Here is a 23382-nt window from a genome sequence, read left to right as displayed (position 1 = left end):
GCTGGGAAACACCCCCTAGGGTGGATAAGGCGCTCACACGTTTATCAAAGCAAGTGGCGTTGCCGTCTCCTGATACGGCCGCCCTCAAGGATCCAGCAGATAGGAGGCTGGAAACTACACTGAAGAGTATATACACACATACTGGTGTTATACTGCGACCGGCAATAGCCTCAGCCTGGATGTGCAGTGCTGGGGTAGTGTGGTTGGATTCCCTGACTGAAAATATTGATACCCTGGATAGGGACAGTATTTTATTGACTCTAGAGCAATTAAAGGATGCGTTTCTTTATATGCGAGATGCTCAGAGGGATATTTGTACTCTAGCATCAAGGGTAAGCGCGATGTCCATATCTGCCAGAAGAAGTTTATGGACGCGACAGTGGTCAGGTGATGCGGATTCCAAAAGGCATATGGAAGTATTGCCATATAAAGGAGAGGAATTATTTGGGGTCGGTCTTTCGGACCTGGTGGCCACGGCAACTGCCGGCAAATCCACTTTTTTACCTCAGACCCCCTCCCAACAGAAAAAGACACCGTCTTTTCAGCCGCAGTCCTTTCGCTCCTATAAAAACAAGCGACCAAAAGGACAGTCTTATCTGCCGCGAAGCAGAGGAAAGGGTAAGAGAGGGCAGCAAGCAGCCCCTGCCCAGGACCAGAAGCCCGCCCCGGGTTCTACAAAGCCATCAGCATGACGCTGGGGCTTTACAAGCGGACTCAGGAGCGGTGGGGGGTCGACTCAAGATTTTCAGCAATCAGTGGGCTCGCTCACAAGTGGACCCGTGGATCCTGCAGATAATATCTCAGGGTTACATGTTGGAGTTCGAAAGGTCTCCCCCTCGCCGGTTCCTAAAGTCTGCTTTACCAACGTCTCCCTCAGAAAGGACGTCGGTATTGGAAGCCATTCACAAGCTGTATTCTCAGCAGGTGATAGTCAAGGTACCCCTCCTACAACAGGGAAAGGGGTATTATTCCACACTATTTGTGGTACCGAAGCCAGACGGTTCGGTAAGACCTATTCTAAACCTGAAATCCTTGAACCTGTACATACAGAAATTCAAGTTCAAGATGGAGTCACTCAGAGCAGTGATAGCGAATCTGGAGGAAGGGGACTTCATGGTGTCCCTGGACATAAAAGATGCTTATCTGCATGTCCCAATTTACCCCTCACACCAAGGGTATCTCAGGTTCGTGATACAAGACTGTCATTATCAGTTTCAAACGCTGCCGTTTGGTTTGTCCACGGCTCCTCGGGTCTTTACCAAGGTAATGACCGAAATGATGGTTCTTCTACGAAGAAAAGGCGTATTAATTATCCCTTACTTGGACGATCTCCTGATAAGGGCAAAGTCCAGAGAACAGCTGGAAGTCGGTGTAGCACTAACCCAGGTAGTGCTTCAGCAACACGGGTGGATTCTGAATCTTCCAAAATCTCAATTGACCCCGACAACACGTCTGCTGTTCCTGGGAATGATTCTGGACACGGTTCAGAAAAAGGTGTTTCTCCCGGAGGAGAAAGCAAGGGAGTTATCCGAACTTGTCAGGAACCTCCTAAAACCAGGAACTGTGTCAGTACATCAATGCACAAGAGTCCTGGGAAAGATGGTGGCTTCTTACGAAGCAATTCCATTTGGCAGATTCCATGCACGAACATTTCAGTGGGATCTGCTGGACAAATGGTCCGGATCGCATCTGCACATGCATCAGCGGATAACACTGTCACCAAGAACAAGGTTGTCTCTCCTGTGGTGGTTGCAGAGTGCCCATCTGTTAGAGGGCCGCAGATTCGGCATACAGGACTGGGTCCTGGTGACTACGGATGCCAGCCTACGAGGCTGGGGAGCAGTCACACAGGGAAGGAACTTCCAGGGCGTGTGGTCAAACCTGGAGACGTCCCTTCACATAAATATACTGGAGCTAAGAGCGATCTACAATGCTCTAAGCCTGGCAAAACCGCTGCTTCAAGGTCAGCCGGTGTTGATCCAGTCGGACAACATCACGGCAGTCGCCCACGTAAACCGACAAGGCGGCACGAGAAGCAGAAGAGCAATGACAGAAGCGGCAAGGATTCTGCGCTGGGCGGAAAATCATGTCATAGCACTGTCAGCAGTGTTCATCCCGGGAGTGGACAACTGGGAAGCAGATTTCCTCAGCAGACACGACCTTCACCCGGGAGAGTGGGGACTCCATCCAGAAGTCTTCCACATGATTGTGAACCGTTGGGAAAAACCAAAGGTGGAAATGATGGCGTCTCGCCTCAACAAAAAATTGGACAGATATTGCGCCAGGTCAAGAGACCCTCAGGCAATAGCTGTGGACGCTCTGGTAACACCGTGGGTGTACCAGTCAGTGTATGTGTTCCCTCCTCTGCCTCTCATACCAAAGGTACTGAGAATTATACGGAAAAGGGGAGTAAGAACAATACTAGTGGCTCCGGACTGGCCAAGAAGAACTTGGTATCCGAAACTTCAAGAGATGCTCACGGAGGATCCGTGGCCTCTACCTCTAAGAAGGGATCTGCTTCAGCAGGGACCTTGTATGTTCCAAGACTTACCGCGTCTGCGTTTGACGGCATGGCGGTTGAACGCCGGATTCTAAAAGAAAAGGGCATTCCAGAGGAAGTTATTCCTACCTTGATGAAGGCTAGGAAGGAAGTGACTGTACAACATTATCACCGCATTTGGCGAAAATATGTTGCGTGGTGTGAGGCCAAAAAGGCCCCAACGGAAGAATTTCAATTGGGTCGATTCTTACATTTCCTGCAAGCAGGATTGTCTATGGGCCTAAAATTGGGGTCCATTAAAGTTCAAATTTCGGCCTTATCAATCTTCTTCCAGAAGGAATTGGCGTCAGTTCCTGAAGTACAAACTTTTGTCAAAGGTGTACTACATATACAACCCCCAATGATGCCTCCAGTGGCACCGTGGGATTTGAACGTAGTTTTGAATTTTCTCAAATCTCATTGGTTTGAGCCTCTAAAATCGGTAGATTTAAAATACCTTACATGGAAGGTAACCATGTTATTGGCCCTGGCTTCAGCCAGGAGAGTTTCAGAGTTGGCGGCTTTATCGTACAAAAGCCCATATCTGATTTTCCATTCGGACAGGGCAGAACTGCGGACACGTCCTCATTTTCTCCCTAAGGTGGTTTCGGCTTTTCACTTGAACCAGCCTATTGTGGTGCCTGCGGCTACTAGCGACTTGGAGGACTCCAAGTTACTGGACGTTGTCAGAGCATTAAAAATATATATTTCAAGGACAGCTGAAGTCAGAAAATCTGACTCGTTGTTTATATTGTATGCACCCAACAAGATGGGTGCTCCTGCGTCTAAACAGACGATTGCACGTTGGATCTGTAGCACAATCCAATTTGCACATTCTGTGGCAGGCCTGCCACAGCCTAAATCTGTAAAGGCCCACTCCACAAGGAAAGTGGGCTCATCTTGGGCGGCTGCCCGAGGGGTCTCGGCATTACAACTTTGCCGAGCAGCTACGTGGTCAGGGGAGAACACGTTTGTAAAATTTTACAAATTTGATACTCTGGCTAAGGAGGACCTGGAGTTCTCTCATTCGGTGCTGCAGAGTCATCCGCACTCTCCCGCCCGTTTGGGAGCTTTGGTATAATCCCCATGGTCCTGACGGAGTCCCAGCATCCACTAGGACGTTAGAGAAAATAAGAATTTACTTACCGATAATTCTATTTCTCATAGTCCGTAGTGGATGCTGGGCGCCCATCCCAAGTGCGGATTGTCTGCAATGTTTGTACATAGTTATTGTTACAAAAATCGGGTTATTACTATTGTTGTGAGCCATCTTTTCAGAGGCTACTTCATTTGTTGTTATCATACTGTTAACTGGGTTCAGATCACAAGTTGTACGGTGTGATTGGTGTGGCTGGTATGAGTCTTACCCGGGATTCAAGATCCTTCCTTATTGTGTACGCTCGTCCGGGCACAGTACCTAACTGAGGCTTGGAGGAGGGTCATAGGGGGAGGAGCCAGTACGCACCATGTGATCCTAAAAGCTTTATTTAGATGTGCCCTGTCTCCTGCGGAGCCCGCTAATCCCCCATGGTCCTGACGGAGTCCCAGCATCCACTACGGACTATGAGAAATAGAATTATCGGTAAGTAAATTCTTATTTTTTCCTGAATCAGATAAATTAAATGAAGTGTGTGATGATGCGTGGGTTCCCCCCGATAGAAAATATGGGCGGTATACCCTTTCCCGCCAGAAGTTAGGGCGCGTTGGGAAACACCCCTTAGGGTGGATAAGGCGCTCACACGCTTATCAGAACAAGTGGCGGTACCGTCTATAGATAGGGCCGTCCTCAAGGAGCCAGCTGACAGGAGGCTGGAAAATATCATAAAAAGTATATACACACATACTAGTGTTATACTGCGACCAGCGATCGCCTCAGCCTGGATGTGCAGAGCTGGGGTGGCTTGGTCGGATTCCCTGACTAAAAATATTGATACCCTTGACAGGGACAGTATTTTATTGACTATAGAGCATTTAAAGGATGCATTTCTATATATGCGAGATGCACAGAGGGATATTTGCACTCTGGCATCAAGAGTAAGTGCGATGTCCATATCTGCCAGAAGATGTTTATGGACACGACAGTGGTCAGGTGATGCAGATTCCAAACGGCACAAAGGTGTATTGCCGTATAAAGGAAGAGGAGTTATTTGGGGTCGGTCCATCGGACCTGGTGGCCACGGCAACTGCTGGAAAATCCACCGTTTTTTACCCTAAGTCACATCTCTGCAGAAAAAGACACCGTCTTTTCAGCTTCAGTCCTTTCGTCCCTATAAGAGTCATATCTGCCCAGGGATAGAGGAAAGGGAAGAAGACTGCAGCAGGCAGCCCATTCCCAGGAACAGAAGCGTTCCACCGCTTCTGACAAGCTCTCAGCATGACGCTGAGACCGTACAGGACCCCTGGATCCTACAAGTAGTATCCCAGGGGTACAGATTGGAATGTCGAGACGTTTCCCCTGCGCAGGCTCCTGAAGTCTGCTTTACCAAGGTCTCCCTCCGACAAGGAGGCAGTATGGGAAACAATTCACGAGCTGTATTCCCAGCAGGTGATAATTAAATTACCCCTCCTACAACAAGAAAAGGGGTATTATTCCACACTATATTGTGGTACTGAAGCCAGAAGGCTAGGTGAGACCTATTCTAAATCTAAAAAAATTTGAACACTTACAAAGGTTCAAATCAAGATGGAGTCACTCAGAGCAGTGATAACGAACCGGGAAGAAGGGGACTATATGGTGTCCCGAGACATCAGGGATGCTTACCTCCATGTCCCAAATTTGCCCTTATCACTAAGGGTACCTCAGGTTCGTGGTACAGAACTGTCACTATCAGTTTCAGACGCTGCCGTTTGGATTGTCCACGGCACCCCGGGTCTTTACCAAGGTAATGGCCGAAATGATGGTTCTTCTTCGAAGAAAAGGCGTCTTAATTATCCCTTACTTGGACGATCTCCTGATAAAGGCAAAGTCCAGGGAACAGTTGGAGGTCGGAGTAGCACTATCTCGGATACTGTTACAACAGCAGGGGTGGATTCTAAATATTCCAAAATCGCAGCTGATCCCGACAACAAGTCTCCTGTGCTTAGGGATGATTCTGGACACAGTCCAGAAAAAGGTGTTTCTCCCGGAAGAGAAAGCCAGGGAGTTATCCGAGCTAGTCAGGAACCTCCTAAAATCAGTGCATCATTGCACAAGGGCCATGGTAAAAAAATGGTGACTTCCTTCGAAGCAATTCCAGTCGGCAGATTTCATGCAAGAACTTTTCAGTGGGATCTGCTGGACAAATGGTCCGGATCGCATCTTCAGATGCATCAGCGGATAACCCTATATCCAAGGACAAGGGTGTCTCTCCTGTGGTGGTTACAGAGTGCTCATCTTCTAGAGGGCCGCAGATTCGGCATTCAGTTTTGGATGTTGGTGACCACGGAGGCCAGCCCGAGAGGCTGGGGAGCAGTCACACAAGGAAAAAATTTCCAGGGAGTGTGATCAAGTCTGGAGACTTTTCTCCACATAAATATAGCTAAGGGTAAATTTATAATGCTCTAAGCTTAGCAAGACCTCTGCTTCAAGGTCAGCCGGTATTGATCCAGTGGGATAAAACATCACGGCAGTCGCCCACGTAAATAGACAGGGCGGCACAAGAAGCAGGAGGGCAGTGGCAAAAACTGCAAGGACTTTTCGCTGGGCGGAAAATCATGTGATAGCACTGTCAGCAGTGTTTCATTCCGGGAATGGAAACTGGGAAGCAGACTTCCTCAGTAGGCACGACCTCCACCCGGCAGAGTGGGAACTTCATGGGGAAGTTTTCCACATGATTGTAAACCGTTGGGAATTACCAAAGGTGGACATGATGGCGTCCCGTCTGAACAAAAAACGGGACAGGTATTGCGCCAGGTTAAGAGACCCTCAGGCAATAGCTGTGGACGTTCTGGTAACACCGTGGGTGTACCAGTCGGTGTATGTGTTCCATCCTCTGCTTTTCATACCTAAGGTACTGAGAATTATAAGACGTAGAGGAGTAAGAACTATACTCATGGCTCCGGATTGGCCAAGAAGGACTTGGTACCCGGAACTTCAAGAGATGCTCACAGAGGACTTATGGCCTCTGCCGCTAAGAAGGGACTTGTTTCAGCAAGTACCATGTCTGTTCCAAGACTTACCGCAGCTGCGTTTGACGGCATGGCGGTGGAACGCCGGATCCTAAGGGAAAAGGCATTCAGGAAGAGGTCATTCCTACCCTGGTCAAAGCCAGAAAGGAGGTGACCGCACAACATTATCACCACATGTGGCGAAAATATGTTGCGTGGTGTGAGGCCAGGAAGGCCCCACGAAGAAATTTCAACTCGGTCGATTCCTGCATTTCCTGCAAACAGGAGTGTCTATGGGCCTCAAATTGGGGTCCATTAAGGTTCAAATTTCGGCCCTGTCGATTTTTCTTCCAGAAAGAATTGGCTTCAGTTCCTGAAGTCCAGAAGTTTGTCAAGGGAGTATTGCATATACAACCCCCTTTTGTGCCTCCAGTGGCACTGTGGGATCTCAACGTAGTTCTGGGATTCCTCAAAACACATTGGTTTAAAACCAGTCAAATCTGTGGATTTGAAGCATCTCACATGAAAAGTGAACATGCTCTTGGACCTGGCCTGGACCAGGCGAGTGTCAAATTGGTGTTTTTTTTCTCAAAAAAAGCCCATATCTGTTTGTCCATTCGGACAGGGCAGAGCTGCGGACTCGTCCCCAGTTCTCTCCCTAAGGTGGTGTCAGTGTTTCACCTGAACCAGCTTATTGTGGTGTCTTGCGCCTACTAGGGACTTGGAGGACTCCAAGTTGTTAGATGTGGTCAGGGCCCTGAAAATATAGGTTCCAGGACGGCTGGAGTCAGGAAAACTGACTTGCTGTTATCCTGTATGCACCCAACAAACTGGGTGCTCTTGCTTCTAAGCAGACTTTTGCTAGTTGGATGTGTAATACAATTCAGCTTGCACATTCTGTGGCAGGCCTGCCACAGCCAAAATATGTAAATGCCCATTCCACAAGGAAGGTGGGCTCATCTTGGGCGGCTGCCCGAGGGGTCTCGGCTTTACAACTTTGCCGAGCGGCTATTTAGTCAGGGGCAAACACGTTTGTAAAATCCTACAAATTTGATAACCTGGCTAAGGAGGACCTGGAGTTCTCTCATTCGGTGCTGCAGAGTCATCCGCACTCTCCCGCCCGTTTGGGAGCTTTGGTATAATCCCCATGGTCCTTTCAGGAACCCCAGCATCCACTAGGACGATAGAGAAAATAAGAATTTACTTACCGATAATTCTATTTCTCGGAGTCCGTAGTGGATGCTGGGCGCCCATCCCAAGTGCGGATTATCTGCAATACTTGTACATAGTTACAAAAATCGGGTTATTATTGTTGTGAGCCATCTTTCAGAGGCTCCGCTGTTATCATACTGTTAACTGGGTTCAGATCACAGGTTGTACAGTGTGATTGGTGTGGCTGGTATGAGTCTTACCCGGGATTCATAAATCCTTCCTTATTGTGTACGCTCGTCCGGGCACAGTATCCTAACTGAGGCTTGGAGGAGGGTCATAGGGGGAGGAGCCAGTGCACACCACCTGATCCTAAAGCTTTACTTTTTGTGCCCTGTCTCCTGCGGAGCCGCTATTCCCCATGGTCCTTTCAGGAACCCCAGCATCCACTACGGACTCCGAGAAATAGAATTATCGGTAAGTAAATTCTTATTTTTCCTGGCACACCTGCGTTTTTTCGAACACTCCCTGAAAATGGTCAGTTGACACCCAGAAACGCCCTCTTCCTCTCAATCACTCTGCGGCCAGCAGTGCGCTGAAAAGCTTCGCTAGACCTTGTGTAAAAATGCTTCAGACGTTGTGAAAGTACGTCGCGCATTGCGCCGCATGCGCAGAAGTGCCTTTTTTTGCCTCATCGCTGCGCAGCGAACATTTTCAGCTAGCGATCAACTCGGAATGACCCCCATGGTTTTGCCCATCTGCTAACAAATTTGCTGTTACGATCAGGTCTGCATTAGACTCATTGTACATACAGAACTTGCATCAGTGTTATTTACCTGCTTTTTGTTTAAAGGGGAGATTTTGTAAACCTTTTAAAGGTGACTAGTTGGGAAAGTTGTTCATTGCAGCCAATCAGATTCCAGTTATCGTTTATCATGTACATTCTATAAAATGATAGCCAGAATCTAACTGGTTGCTATGACAACATCTCCACTTGTCATCTTTAGAAGGTTACATTTCTCTCCCACTAAGTCTGGGAGTGTCATTCATGTTTAATATAGAATATAACCTAGATTAATGTTTGTTAGTAAAGCTGTCCGGTTTCCATTTTATAATAAATACACTATATAATGAGCGACTATGTCTGTGTTTTAGGTCAGCATGAAGGGGTTATACTACCAACTGGGCACACCGCAAGACGAGGAGAAATTTGTGTTTCAGGAAAAGGTACTTTCGCCAGTTACCTGCGCTGATTATCCCTATTGCCTGATGGTATCGAGGAGGAGAAGTATCAAGCCTTGGAGAGAGATCACGTGGAGAAAGCATCCAATCAGTTTATGTCATTTATCTAGCACAGTCTTTGAAATGACAGGCAGAAGCGATTGGTTGCTTTTGGCCAATTTCTCTACTTTATCTCTTTACTTGATACATCTCCCCTTCCATGAGAAACACTCCAAAGTATGCATCAATTAACTTATACAAGTGCAATATTACATTAATTATATCATATTAAACACGCACCCATAAGCGTCACCTATCGGCGTCGGCGCAACAAGCATTTGTAAACAGCCAGTAACAGGTGGTTCATTACTGTCAGGGACCATCATCATCATCCACTGCTATTTGCACTTCCTCCTGACCAACTGCAAATAATGTCTTTCCCGGGTGCATCTGCGTCTTTGTGTGTGTTCGCGGATACTTGTAATCTCCCTTACTGCACTCAGCCTATGTTAGATCAGCTACCATGTCCTTGTGGCTGCATCTAAGGATTGTTGGCTTACTGCGTCCCTGTGGCTGCATCTAGGGATTGTTGGCTTACTGCGTCTCTGTGGCTGCATTTAGGGATTGTTAGCTTACTGCATCCCTGAGGCTGCATTTAGGAATTGTTGGCTTACTGCGTCTCTGTGGCTGCATCTAGGGATTGTTAGCTTACTGCATCCCTGAGGCTGCATTTAGGAATTGTTCGCTTACTGCGTCCCTGTGGCTGTGTCTAGGGATTGTTCGCTTACTGCATCTCCGTGGCTGCATCTAGGGATTGTTCGCTTACTGCATCTCTGTGGCTGCATCTAGGGATTGTTTGCTTACTGCGACTCTGTGGCTGCATCTAGAGATTGTTAGCTTACTGCGTCTCTGTGGCTGCATCTAGGGATTGTTGGCTTACTGCGGCTCTGTGGCTGCGTCTAGGGATTGTTAGCTTACTGCGTCTCTGTGGCTGCATCTAGGGATTGTTTGCTTACTGCGTCTCTGTGGCTGCATCTAGGAATTGTTCGCTTACTGCGTCTCTGTGGCTGCATCTAGTGATTGTTTGCTTACTGTGTTTTTGTAGCAGCATCTAGGGATTGTTTGCTTACTGTGTCTCTGTGGCTGCATCTAGAGATTGTTAGCTTACTGCGTCTCTGTGGCTGCATCTAGTGATTGTTTGCTTACTGTGTCTTTGTAGCAGCATCTAGGGATTGTTGGCTTACTGCGTCTCTGTGGCTGCATCTAGGGATTGTTCGCTTACTGCGTCCCTGTGGCTACATCTAGGGATTGTTAGCTTACTGCATCCCCGAGGCTGCATCTAGTGATTGTTGGCTTACTGCGTCCCTGTGACTGCATCTAGGGATTGTTGGCTTACTGCGTCGCTGTGGCTGCATTTAGGAATTGTTGGCTTACTGCGTCTCTGTGGCTGCATCTAGGGATTGTTAGCTTACTGCATCTCTGTGGCTGCATCTAGGGATTGTTTGCGCTTACTGCATCTCTGTGGCTGCATCTAGGGATTGTTTGCTTACTGTGTCCCTGTGGCTGCATCTAGGGATTGTTCGCTTACTGCATCTCTGTGGCTGCATCTAGGGATTGTTAGCTTACTGCGTCTCTGTGGCTGCATCTAGGGATTGTTTGCTTACTGCGGCTCTGTGGCTGCATCTAGGGATTGTTAGCTTACTGCGTCTCTGTGGCTGCATCTAGGGATTGTTTGCTTACTGCGTCTCTGTGGCTGCATCTAGTGATTGTTGTCTTACTGTGTCTTTGTAGCAGCATCTAGGGATTGTTTGCTTACTGCGTCTCTGTGGCTGCATCTAGGGATTGTTAGCTTACTGCGTCTCTGTGGCTGCATCTAGGGATTGTTGGCTTACTGCGTCTCTGTGGCTGCATTTAGGAATTATTGGCTTACTGCGTCTCTGTGGCTACATCTAGGGATTGTTAGCTTACTGCATCCCTGTGGCTGCATCTAGGAATTGTTGGCTTACTGCGTCTCTGTGGCTGTATCTAGTCATTGTTCGCTTAATGCGTCCCTGTGGTTGCATCTAGTGATTGTTGGCTTACTGTGTCTTTATAGCTGCATCTAGTGATTGTTGTCTTACTGTGTCTTTGTAGTTGCATCTAGGGATTGTTCGCTTACTGCGTCTTTGTGGCTGCATCTAGGGATTGTTCGCTTACTGCGTCTCTGTGGCTGCATCTAGGGATTGTTTGCTTACTGCGTCCCTGTGGCTGCATCTAGTGATTGTTCGCTTAATGTGTCCCTGTGGCTGCATCTAGTGATTGTTCGCTTAATGCGTCCCTGTGGCTGCATCTAGTGATTGTTGGCTTACGGCGGCTCTGTGGCTGCATCTAGGGATTGTTCGCTTAATGTGTCCCTGTGGCTGCATCTAGTGATTGTTCGCTTAATGCGTCCCTGTGGCTGCATCTAGTGATTGTTGGCTTACTGTCTCTTTGTAGCTGCATCTAGGGATTGTTTGATTACTGCGTCTCTGTGGCTGCATCTAGGGATTGGTTGATTACTGCGTCTCTGTGGCTGCATCTAGGGATTGTTTGCTTACTGCGTCTCTGTGGCTACATCTAGGGATTGTTCGCTTACTGCGTCTCTGTGGCTACATCTAGGGATTGTTCGCTTACTGCATCTCTGTGGCTGCATCTAGTGATTGTTGTCTTACTGTGTCTTTGTAGCTGCATCTAGGGATTGTTTGCTTACTGCGTCTCTGTGGCTGCATCTAGGGATTGTTCGCTTAATGCGTCCCTGTGGCTGCATCTAGGGATTGTTCGCTTACTGCGTCTCAGTGGCTGCATCTAGTGATTGTTCGCTTAATGCGTCCCTGTGGCTGCATCTAGGGATTGTTCGCTTACTGCATCTCTGTGGCTGCATCTAGTGATTGTTGTCTTACTGTGTCTTTGTAGCTGCATCTAGGGATTGTTCGCTTACTGCGTCTCTGTAGCTGCATCTAGTGATTGATGTCTTACTGTGTCTTTGTAGCTGCATCTAGGGATTGTTCGCTTACTGCATCTCTGTGGCTGCATCTAGGGATTGTTTGCTTACTGCGTCCCTGTGGCTGCATCTAGTGATTGTTGTCTTACTGCGTCCCTGTGGCTGCATCTAGTGATTGTTGTCTTACTGCGTCTCTGTGGCTGCATCTAGTGATTGCTGGCTTACCGCGTCCCTGTGGCTGCATCTAGTGATTGCTGGCTTACTGCGTCCCTGTGGCTGCATCTAGTGATTGCTGGCGTACTGCGTCCCTGTGGCTGCATCTAGTGATTGCTGGCTTACTGCGTCCCTGTGACTGCATCTAGTGATTGCTGGCTTACTGCGTCCCTGTGGCTGCATCTAGTGATTGCTGGCTTACTGCGTCCCTGTGGCTGCATCTAGTGATTGCTGGCTTACTGCGTCCCTGTGACTGCATCTAGTGATTGCTGGCTTACTGCGTCCCTGTGGCTGCATCTAGTGATTGCTGGCTTACTGCGTCCTTGTGGCTGCATCTATTGACTGTTCGCTTACTGCACGTGTCCCGGGTTGCCAACGTGTGTTTGCAAGGATACGCGCAAATCCACAGTAGTTTCTCGTAAGTCGCTAAATGGTTGTTTCTGGGCAGCAGCTAGGTAGCAATAATGGCTATGCACGTACGATAAACCTTATGTGGGTGTGTTGGGGTACGTCCTGGGCATGTAGCCAGAGATGCGTTCTATCTGTTTGCACTTCTCAGCGGGCATCCAGAGTTATATCTGCACATGTGTAATTCAGATCTGGCCTATATTGTGTTCCTGGAATAACGATTGTAAAAAAACAAAAAAAAATTATCGGCTCAGTATTTCTGCACTTTTTTTTTTGTGTTTCAGGAACCTGTCTCGTCTCCCAGCGACTATCATGTGAGGCTGCAAGTGAAAACATGTGCGCTAAGTCCGGTGAATACAAAGGTAACATCGGGCACAACGAGATACACAGCATGATGTTTGCACCTAGGGACATCCTGACCCCTAAATCTGGCCCCGAATTGTACTGTATATAAAGTCTGCAAACCAGGCAGTAAACCTTAACACGGTGAAAGTGACGAGGAGGGTATACGGTAGATTGCAGGTCCGTATATAGGGGCTTCTAGTTTACTGACATTATATGGACACAAATGTTTGTTAAAGGCCCATTACACCACAAGACACAAGTGACCTCCTATGTATAAAAATCAAAAGTATCCATACATAGGCACCAAGTAAGTAGCCGGACTGCAGGTACATGAGAAGTCTGCAAGCGTGGGGGAATTAGTTTTTGAAGCACTTGTGACTTCCTGTCTGACAGCCTACAGAATGTCACCTCAGTGAGCCTTCTTACATATAAAATGGTTGATAATAGAGCATGACTTACATATGCTTACAGAACGTGGATGCATTTAATGGCAACTACGTTGTCATGGTAACGGAATACTTGCAACCATGCCATTTACGTAGTATAGGGTTAGTGAATGTTTTAAATGATAAAACGGAGCAACTCTCCATAAATTATGTGAACTGTAATAATCACAGGGGTCTTCTGACCGGCAATAACTATTACCTCAATCAATGCTGATCAACGACAGGTTTACTCATTCATTTGCTCTCTACAATGTAATGTTTATTCTTTTGTCCCGAAATTAGCTAATATCAAAGTTATATCCAGAAAAAGAATTTGCGGCAGTGGGAAGAGAGGTGGCCGGAGTAATTCTGGAAGGTGAGTGATGGCAGACAACTTACATCACACTCTGTCGACTTTTCCATTTGTTGTATGGTTTTTTTTTTGTTGTTTTATTTTTTAATGTCATTTTTCTTCTTTTTTTTGGAGGAGGGGGGGGCGCGGACGGGTTGGGGAGGGGGTATCTCTTGTTTTAGATAAAGCCTAAGCAAAATTATTTGACTGACAGTGATACGTGCTAATTATTGGTAACTTCACTAATGGATGCTTTCTATTAACTATGGTGGTCATTCCGAGTTGTTCGCTCGCTAGCAGTTTTTAGCAGCCGTGCAAACGCTATGCCACCTCCCACTGGGAGTGTATTTTAGCTTAGCAGAGATGCGAGCGAAAGGATCGCAGAGCGGCTACAAAATATTTTTGTGCAATTTCAAAGTAGCTTCAAACCTACTCAGCGCTTGCGATGACTTCAGACAATTCAGTTCCTGATTTGACGTCACAAACACGCCCTGCGTTTGCCCAGCCACGCCTGTGTTTTTCCTGGCACGCCTGCGTTTTTCCGAACACACTCCGAAAACGGTCAGTTGACACCCAGAAACGCCCTCTTCCTGTCAATCACTCTGCGGCCAGCAGTGCGACTGAAAAGCTTCGCTAGACCTTGTGTGAAACTACATCGTTCGTTGCAATAGTATGACGCGCGTGCGTATTGCTCCGCATACGCAGAAGTGCCTTTTTTTGCCTAATCGCTGCACAGGGAACGAATGCAGCTAGCGATCAACTCGGAATGACCACCTATGAGCAATGGTGCAGCGACACACGGGAACCAGTCAGTAATCCACTTCCATCGATCAGTTGCTGCAAGTTAGTCAGATTTATTTATTGATATTGCATTTTAGTGAAATAAACAGCGACCAATCAGCAGTCAGCTTTTGTCTGCCTAGTATAAATTGAACAAAGAAAGTTAAAATGTTTAATTGGTTGTTATGTATTAGGGAAAAATTAGTAAATATTACCAAATGAAACCAAGTGTCTCTTTGCTTATTGGGTGCACGTATCGACTATAACCTCCACTGAGGTAAAAAAGTTACAAAAACAGCTCTGCCAGTTAGTGACATTTATGGTAATAATAAGATAGTAAATATTAGCTGATTGTTCGGCATTGGAGCTACAAAAATAGATTTACTAATGTTAATTATTAAAATACCACCATGTTTTGTGATCTGTATATTATTATTATTATCCTTTATTTATATGGCGCCGCATGGGATCCACAGCGCCCAATTACAGAGTAAACAAATAAGCAAAATATGAAGACAGTGACTCACAATTCAATACAATATAGGACAAGTACAGGGTATATAAACATAGATGCGTCAGTAAACAGCACTGAAATAAGGGCGGCAGAAAATCGAGGTGGCAGAAAATGCCAAGGGAGTATTGAAAAGAAGATTGGTTAAGTAAGAGACGTAAAAGCACATGAGGGAAGAGGGCCCTGCTCGTGAGAGCTTATATTCTAAAGGAATGTAAGCTTATATACTCCTTACATCCAAATCTCACCTTAGTATTCATGCAGTCTATGTATTGCTACAGACCAATGATGTCACTAAGGTACTGTATGATTATTATTCATGAGACCTAACCTGACTAATATTTATAAGGCCTGACTATTATTTCTGATACCTGACTAATATTTATGAGGTGTTAAATCCTAGTGAATTTGAAAAATCCTTATTTGAAGGAAAAATGCCAGGACACAGAGCAGTACCCCTAAGATACCTCTCCCAATCGTGTCATTTTCCAGGTGATTTTCAATTGAAAGCATAAAAATGGGGGTAATGATGTGGGACATGTATTTTGGGTGGTATTTTGATAGGAAAGAGTTTTTTATCTTGCAGATAGGCGTTACAAGTTGCTTTCCAACTTTTTTACAAACTTGCATATGCGCATTTAAATATCACTACAGAGACTTTGTGTGGGTTGTACACTGCAGACATCCGGGACATGCCATTTCTCATTGAATTGTGTGGGAATCGGGAGTGCTCTACATGAAAATATCCTGCAAAATGTGCGTAATCCTAACCTGCATACACAGGACCAGATGAGCAGCTAAGTAACCCCTTCAGTAGTGACTTTTTGGAAATTGGTCACACCTCCCAGGGCAGGTTTTTAATTGTTTTCTCTAACGTCCTAAGTGGATGCTGGGGACTCCGTAAGGACCATGGGGATTAGCGGCTCCGCAGGAGATTGGGCACAACTAAAGAAAGCTTTAGGACTACCTGGTGTGCACTGGCTCCTCCCACCAAGACCCTCCTCCAGACCTCAGTTAGATTCTTGTGCCCGGCTGAGCTGGATGCACACTAGGGGCTCTCCTGAGCTCCTAGAAAGAAAGTATATTTAGGTTTTTTATTTTACAGTGAGATCTGCTGGCAACAGACTCACTGCAGCGAGGGACTAAGGGGAGAAGAAGCGAACCTACCTAACAGGTGGTAGTTTGGGCTTCTTAGGCTACTGGACACCATTAGCTCCAGAGGGATCGACCGCAGGACCCGACCTTGGTGTTCGTTCCCGGAGCCGCGCCGCCGTCCCCCTTACAGAGCCAGAAGCAAGAAGAGGTCCGGAAAATCGGCGGCAGAAGACTTCGGTCTTCACCGAGGTAGCGCACAGCACTGCAGCTGTGCGCCATTGCTCCTCATGTACACATCACACTCCGGTCACTGATGGGTGCAGGGCGCTGGGGGGGGGGGGGCGCCCTGAGGGCAATATATGACACCTTGGCTGGCAAATCTGCATCATATATAGTCCTAGAGGCTATATAGATGTAAAATTACCCCTGCCAGTATTCCAGAAAAAGCGGGAGAAAGTCAGCCGAAAAAGGGGCGGGGCCATCTCCCTCAGCACACTGGCGCCATTTTTTCTTCACAGTGCAGCTGGAAGACAGCTCCCCAGGCTCTCCCCTGTAGTTTTCAGGCTCAAAGGGTTAAAAAGAGAGGGGGGGCACTAAATTTAGGCGCAATATATGTATACAAGCAGCTATTGGGGGAAAAATCACTCAGTTACAGTGTTAATCCCTGCATTATATAGCGCTCTGGTGTGTGCTGGCATACTCTCTCTCTGTCCCCCCAAAGGACTTTGTGACAGAGCATTCCCTGTGTGTGTGCGGTGTGTCAGTACGGCTGTCTCGACATGTTGGATGAGGAAGGTTACGTGGAGGCGGAGCAGAGGCCGATAAATGGGATGTCGCCCCCTGTGGGGCCGACACCAGAGTGGATGGATAGGTGGAAGGTATTAACCGACAATGTCAACTCCTTACATAAAAGGCTGGATGACGTAGCAGCTGTGGGACAGCCGGCTTCTCAGCCCGCGCCTGCCCAGGCGTCTCAAAGGCCATCAGGGGCTCAAAAAACGCCCGTTACCTCAGATGGCAGACACAGATGTCGACACGGAGTCTGACTCCAGTGTCGACGAGGTTGAGACATATACACAATCCACTAGGAACATCCGTTACATGATCTCTGCGATGAAAAATGTGTTACGCATTTCTGACATGAACCCAAGTACCACATAAAAGGGGTTTTATTTTTGGGGAGAAAAAGCAGCCAGTGTTTTGTTCCCCCATCAGATGAATGAATGAAGTGTGTAAAGAAGCGTGGGTTCCCCCAATAAGAAACTGGTAATATTTCTAAACAGTTACTGATGGCGTACCCTTTCCCGCCAGAGGATAGGTCACGCTGGGAGATATCCCCTAGGGTGGATAAGGCGCTCACACGTTTGTCAAAAAAGGTGGCACTGCCGTCTTAGGATACGGCCACCTTGAAGGAGCCTGCTGATAAAAAGCAGGAGGCTATCCTGAAGTCTGTATATACACACACTCAGGTTCTATACTGAGACCTGCAATTGCCTCAGCAAAATAGTGCTGCTGCAGCGTGGTCTGATACCCTGTCAGATGATATTAATACCCTAGACAGGGATAATATTTTGCTAACATAGAGCATTTTAAAGACGTCGTCTTATATAGGAAGGATGCACAGAGGGATATTTACCGGCTGGCATCCAGAATTAATGCAATGTCCATTCTGCCAGGAGGGTATTAGAAACCCGGCAGTGGACAGGTGATGCTGCCTTTAAAAGGCACATGGAGATTCTTCCTTATAAGGGTGAGGAATTGTTTGGGGATGGTCTCTGGGACCTCGTATCCACAGCAACAGCTGGGAAGAAAAAATTTTACCTCAGGTTTCCTCACAAAAGCCTAAGAAAGCACCGTATTTTCAGGTACAGTCCTTTCGGCTTCAGAAAAGCAAGCGGGTAAAAGGCGCTTCCTTTCTGCACAGAGACAAGGGAAGAAGGAAAAAGCTGCTCCAGACAGCCAGTTCCCAGGATCAAAAATCTTCCCTCGCTTCCTCTGAGTCCACCGCATGACGCTGGGGCTCCACAGGTGGAGACAGGTGCGGTGGGGGCGCGTCTCGGGAACTTCAGGGACCAGTGGGCTTGCCCACAGGTGGATCCCTAGGTTCTGCAAGTAGTATCACAGGGATACAGGCTGGAGTTCGAGGCGACTCCCCCTCACCGTTACCTCACATCAGCCTTGCCTGCTGCCCTCGGAGAAAGGTAGTACTGGCGGCAATTCACAAGCTGTACTTCCAGCAGGTGAAATCAAGGTACCCCTCCTTCAACAAGGCCGGGGTTACTATTCCAAAAATGTTGTGGTACCGAAACCAGACGGTTCAGTGAGACCCATTCTAAAATTGAAATCCTTGAACACTTATATACGAAGGTTCAAGTTCAAAATGGAATCGCTCAGGGCGATTATTGCAAGCCTGGAGAATTTCAGGGTATCACTGGACATCAAGGATGCTTACCTGCATGTCCCTATTTACCCTCTTCACCAGGTGTACCTCAAAATTGTGGTACAGGATTGTCATTACCAATTCCAGACGTTACCGTTGGTCTGTCCCCGGCACCGAGGGTATTTAGCAAGGTAATGGCCGAAGTACTTATCCCGTACTTGGACGATCTCCTTATAAAGGCGAGGTCCAGGGAGCAGTTGTTCGTCGGAGTAGCACTATCTCGGGAAGTGCTACAACAGCACGGCTGGATTCTGAATATTCCAAAGTCGCAGCTGGTTCCTACGACGCGTCTACTGTTCCTGGGTATGGTTCTGGACACAGAACAGGATAAAAAGGGTTTCTCCCGGAGGAGAAATCCAAGGAGTTGGCGTCTCTAGACGGAGACCTCCTAATACAAATACAGGTGTCGGTGCATCAATGCACGCGAGCCTTGGGAAAGATGGTAGCTTCTTACGAAGAAATTCCATTCGCCAGGTCCCATGCAAGGATCTTCCAGTGGGATCTGTTGGACAAGTGGTCCGGGTCGCATCTTCAGATGCATCGGCGGATAACCCTGTCTCCAAGGGCCAGGGTGTCACTGTGGTGGTGACTGCAGAGTGCTCATCTTCTAGGGGGCCGCAGATTCGGCATACAGGACTGGGTCCTGGTGATCACGGATGCCAGCCTTCAAGGCTGGGGGGCAGTCACACAGGGAAGAAACTTCCAAGGCCTATGGAAAAGTCAGGAGACTTCCCTACACATAGATGTTCTGGAACTTTGGGCCATTTACAATGCCCTAAGTCAGGCTAGACCCCTGCTTCAACACCGGCCGGTGCTGATCCAGTCAGACAACATCACGGCGGTCGCTCAGGGAAACCGACAGGGCGGCACAAGAAGCAGGATGGCGATGGCAGAAGCCACAAGGATTCTCCGATGGGCGGAAAATCATGTGTTAGCACTGTCAGCAGTGTTCATTCCCGGAGTGGACAACTGAGAAGCAGACTTTCTCAGCAGGCACGACCTCCACCCGGGAGAGTGGGGACTTCATCCAGAAGTCTTCCAAATGATTGTACACCGTTGGGAAAGGCCACAGGTGGACATGATGGCGTCCCGCCTTAACAAAAAGCTACAAAGATATTGCGCCAGGTCAAGGGACCCTCAGGCGATAGCTGTGGACGCTCTGGTAACACCGTGGGTGTACCAGTCGGTGTATGTGTTCCCTTCTTTGCCTCTCATACCCAGGGTAATGAGAATAATAAGAAGGAGAGGAGTAAGAACTATACTCATTGTTCCGGGTTGGCCAAGAAGAGCTTGGTACCCTGAACTCCAAGAAATGATCTCAGAGGACCCATGGCCTCTGCCGCTCAGACAGGACCTGCTGCAGCAGGGGGCCTGTCTGTTCTAAGACGTACCGCGGCTGCGTTTGACGGCATGGCGGTTGAACGCCGGATCCTGAAGGAAAAGGGCATTCCGGAGGAAGTTATCCCTACGCTATTTAAAGCTAGGAAAGAAGTGAACGCAAACCATTATCACCGCATATGGCGGAAATATGTTGCGTGCTGTGAGGCCAGTAAGGCCCCAAAAGGAGGAATTTCAGCTAGGTCGATTTCTGCACTTCCTACAAGTCAGAGGTGACTATGGGCCTAAAATTGGGTTCCATTAAGGTCCAGATTTCGGCTCTATCGATTTTCTTCCAAAATAGAACTGGCTTCACTGCCTGAAGTTCAGACTTTTGTTAAGGGAGTGCTGCATAGTCAGCCCCCGTTTGTGCCTCCAGTGGCACCGTGGGATCTCAAGTGTTGGATTTCCTGAAGTTGCATTGAGTTGAGCCACTTAAATCCGTGGAGCTACAATACCTCGCGTGGAAAGTGGTCATGCTGTGGGCCTTGGCGTCGGCCAGGCGTGTATCAGAATTGGCGGCTTTGTCATGCAAAAGCCCTTATCTGTATTTTATATGGATAAGGCGGAATTGAGGACTCGTTCCCAATTCCTTCCTAAGGTGGTATCAGTTTTTCATGTGAACCAACCTATTGTGGTGCCTGCGGCTACTTGGGACTTGGAGGATTCCAAGTTTCTGGACGTAGTCAGGGCCCTGAAAAATATATGTTTCCAGGACGGCTGGAGTCAGAAAGACTGACTCGCTATTTATCCTGTATGCACCCAACAAGCTGGGTGCTCCTGCTTCAAAGCAGACTATTGCTCGCTGGATCTGTAGCACGATTCAACTTGCACATTCTGCGGCTGGACTGCCGCACCCTAAATCTGTAAAAGCCCATTCCACGAGGAAACTGGGCTCTTCTTGGGTGGCTGCCCGAGGGGTCTCGGCTTTACAAATTTGCCGAGCTGTTACTTGGTCGGGGTCAAACACTCTTGCAAGAGTCTACAAGTTTGGAACCCTGGCTGAGGAGGACCTAGAGTTTGCTCATTCGGTGCTGCAGAGTCATCCGCACTCTCCCGCCCGTTTGGGAGCGTTGGTATAATCCCCATGGTCCTTACGGAGTCCCCAGCATCCACTTAGGACGTTAGAAAAAATAAGATTTTACTCACCGGTAAATCTATTTCTCGTAGTCCGTAGTGGATGCTGGGCGCCCATCCCAAGTGCGGATTGTCTGCAATACTTGTGTATAGTTATTGCCTAACTAAAGGGTTATTGTTGAGCCATCTGTTGAGAGGCTCAGTTGTTATCATACTGTTAACTGGGTATAGTATCACGAGTTATACGGTGTGATTGGTGTGGCTGGTATGAGTCTTACCCGGGATTCAAAATCCTTCCTTATTGTGTCAGCTCTTCCGGGCACAGTATCCTAACTGAGGTCTGGAGGAGGGTCTTGGTGGGAGGAGCCAGTGCACACCAGGTAGTCCTAAAGCTTTCTTTAGTTGTGCCCAGTCTCCTGCGGAGCCGCTAATCCCCATGGTCCTTACGGAGTCCCCAGCATCCACTACGGACTACGAGAAATAGATTTACCGGTGAGTAAAATCTTATTTTTTTTTACCTGTGTATTGCAGGGGGTTTCATGCACGTTTCCAGGGGTTTCATGCGTTGTCATGCTTTCTTTTTGCCAGGGGTTTTATGCTCTGGGATCCATGCTTGTTGCCATGGGGAATGCTTGCTGCCTAGGGGTAGCTAAGGTTGGCCACCGGCCATCGATGATTCAAAATCATCGATGGACTGTGACCGATGTTGAATACTTTTACCATCGATGGGGAGAACCAGATGGTTTCCCGCCATTGATGGTTTAGTGCTACTGAATTGTTGTTTTCTCTAACGTCCTAGTGGATGCTGGGGACTCCGTCAGGACCATGGGGAATAGCGGCTCCGCAGGAGACAGGGCACAAAAGCAAGCTTTTAGGATCACATGGTGTGTACTGGCTCCTCCCCCTATGACCCTCCTCCAAGCCTCAGTTAGGTTTTTGTGCCCGGCCGAGAAGGGTGCAATCTAGGTGGCTCTCTTAAAGAGTTACTTAGAAAAAGTTTTTAGGTTCTTTATTTTCAGTGAGTCCTGCTGGCAACAGGCTCACTGCATCGAGGGACTTAGGGGAGAGATTTTCAACTCACCTGCGTGCAGGATGGATTGGATTCTTAGGCTACTGGACATAGCTCCAGAGGGAGTCGGAACACAGGGCTCGCCCTGGGGTTCGTCCCGGAGCCGCGCCGCCGACCCCCCTTGCAGACGCTGAAGATGAAGAGGTCCGGAACCAGGCGGCAGAAGACTCTCAGTCTTCATCAGGTAGCGCACAGCACTGCAGCTGTGCGCCATTGTTGTCAGCACACTTCACACAGCGGTCACGGAGGGTGCAGGGCGCTGGAGGGGGGCGCCCTGGGCAGCAATGTATAATACCTGTATGGCGAAAAATACATCACATATAGCCCTTGAGGCTATATGGATGTATTTAACCCCTGCCAGATATCTAAAACTCCGGAGAAGAAGCCCGCCGAAAAGGGGGCGGGGCCTATTCTCCTCAGCACACAGCGCCATTTTCCCTCACAGAAAGGCTGGTGGGAAGGCTCCCATGCTCTCCCCTGCACTGCACTACAGAAACAGGGTTAAAACAGAGAGGGGGGGCACTGATTTGGCGATATGTATATATATTAAAAGGCTATAAGGGAGGAACACTTATATAAAGGTTGTCCCTGGATAATTATAGCGTTTTGGTGTGTGCTGGCAAACTCTCCCTCTGTCTCCCCAAAGGGCTAGTGGGTCCTGTCCTCTATCAGAGCATTCCCTATGTGTGTGCTGTATGTCGGTACGTGTGTGTCGACATGTATGAGGAAAATATTGGTGAGGAGGCGGAGCAAATTGCCTGTATGGTGATGTCACTCTCTAGGGAGTCGACACCGGAATGGATGGCTTATTTATGGAAATTACGTGACAATGTCAACACGCTGCAAGCCGGTTGACGACATGAGAGGGCCGGCGAACAAATTAGTATCTGTCCAGGCGTCTCAAACACCGTCAGGGGCTGTAAAATGCCCATTTACCTCAGTCGGTCGACACAGACCCAGACACGGACACTGATTTCAGTGTCGACGGTGAAGAAACAAACGTATTTTCTTTTAGGGCCACACGTTAAGGGCAATGAAGGAGGTGTTACATATTTCTGATACTCCAAGTACCACAAAAAAGGGTATTATGTGTGAGGTGAAAAAACTACCTGTAGTTTTTCCTGAATCAGATAAATTAAATGAAGTGTGTGATGATGCGTGGGTTTCCCCCGATAGAAAATTATTGGCGGTATACCTTTTCCCGCCAGAAGTTAAGGCGCGGTGGGAAACACCCCTCAGGGTGGATAAGGCGCTCACACGCTTATCAGAACAAGTAGCGGTACCATCTACGGATAGGGCCGTACTTAAGGAGCCAGCTGATAGGAGGCTGAAAAAT

The 23382-nt window shown here is 47.9% G+C and overlaps 1 protein-coding gene across 6 annotated transcripts in view; it reads left to right on the top strand.

Moving 5' to 3' along the window:
• CRYZL1 (crystallin zeta like 1) overlaps positions 1–23382 on the top strand; it is a 127462-nt gene that overhangs the window by 58694 nt on the left and 45386 nt on the right. For all 6 annotated transcript variants that reach the window (XM_063956508.1, XM_063956502.1, XM_063956507.1 and 3 more), the window contains exons 2-4: positions 8930–9001; positions 12860–12937; positions 13649–13721. In XM_063956508.1, the coding sequence (XP_063812578.1) occupies positions 8936–9001; positions 12860–12937; positions 13649–13721 (217 nt within the window). In that variant the 5' untranslated portion in view covers positions 8930–8935. The remainder of the gene's footprint in view (positions 1–8929; positions 9002–12859; positions 12938–13648; positions 13722–23382) is intronic.

Source organism: Pseudophryne corroboree, chromosome 2 (assembly GCF_028390025.1).
Source record: "Pseudophryne corroboree isolate aPseCor3 chromosome 2, aPseCor3.hap2, whole genome shotgun sequence".
Lineage (NCBI taxonomy): Eukaryota > Metazoa > Chordata > Amphibia > Anura > Myobatrachidae > Pseudophryne > Pseudophryne corroboree.
This window is presented reverse-complemented; position numbering and strand designations above follow the sequence as displayed.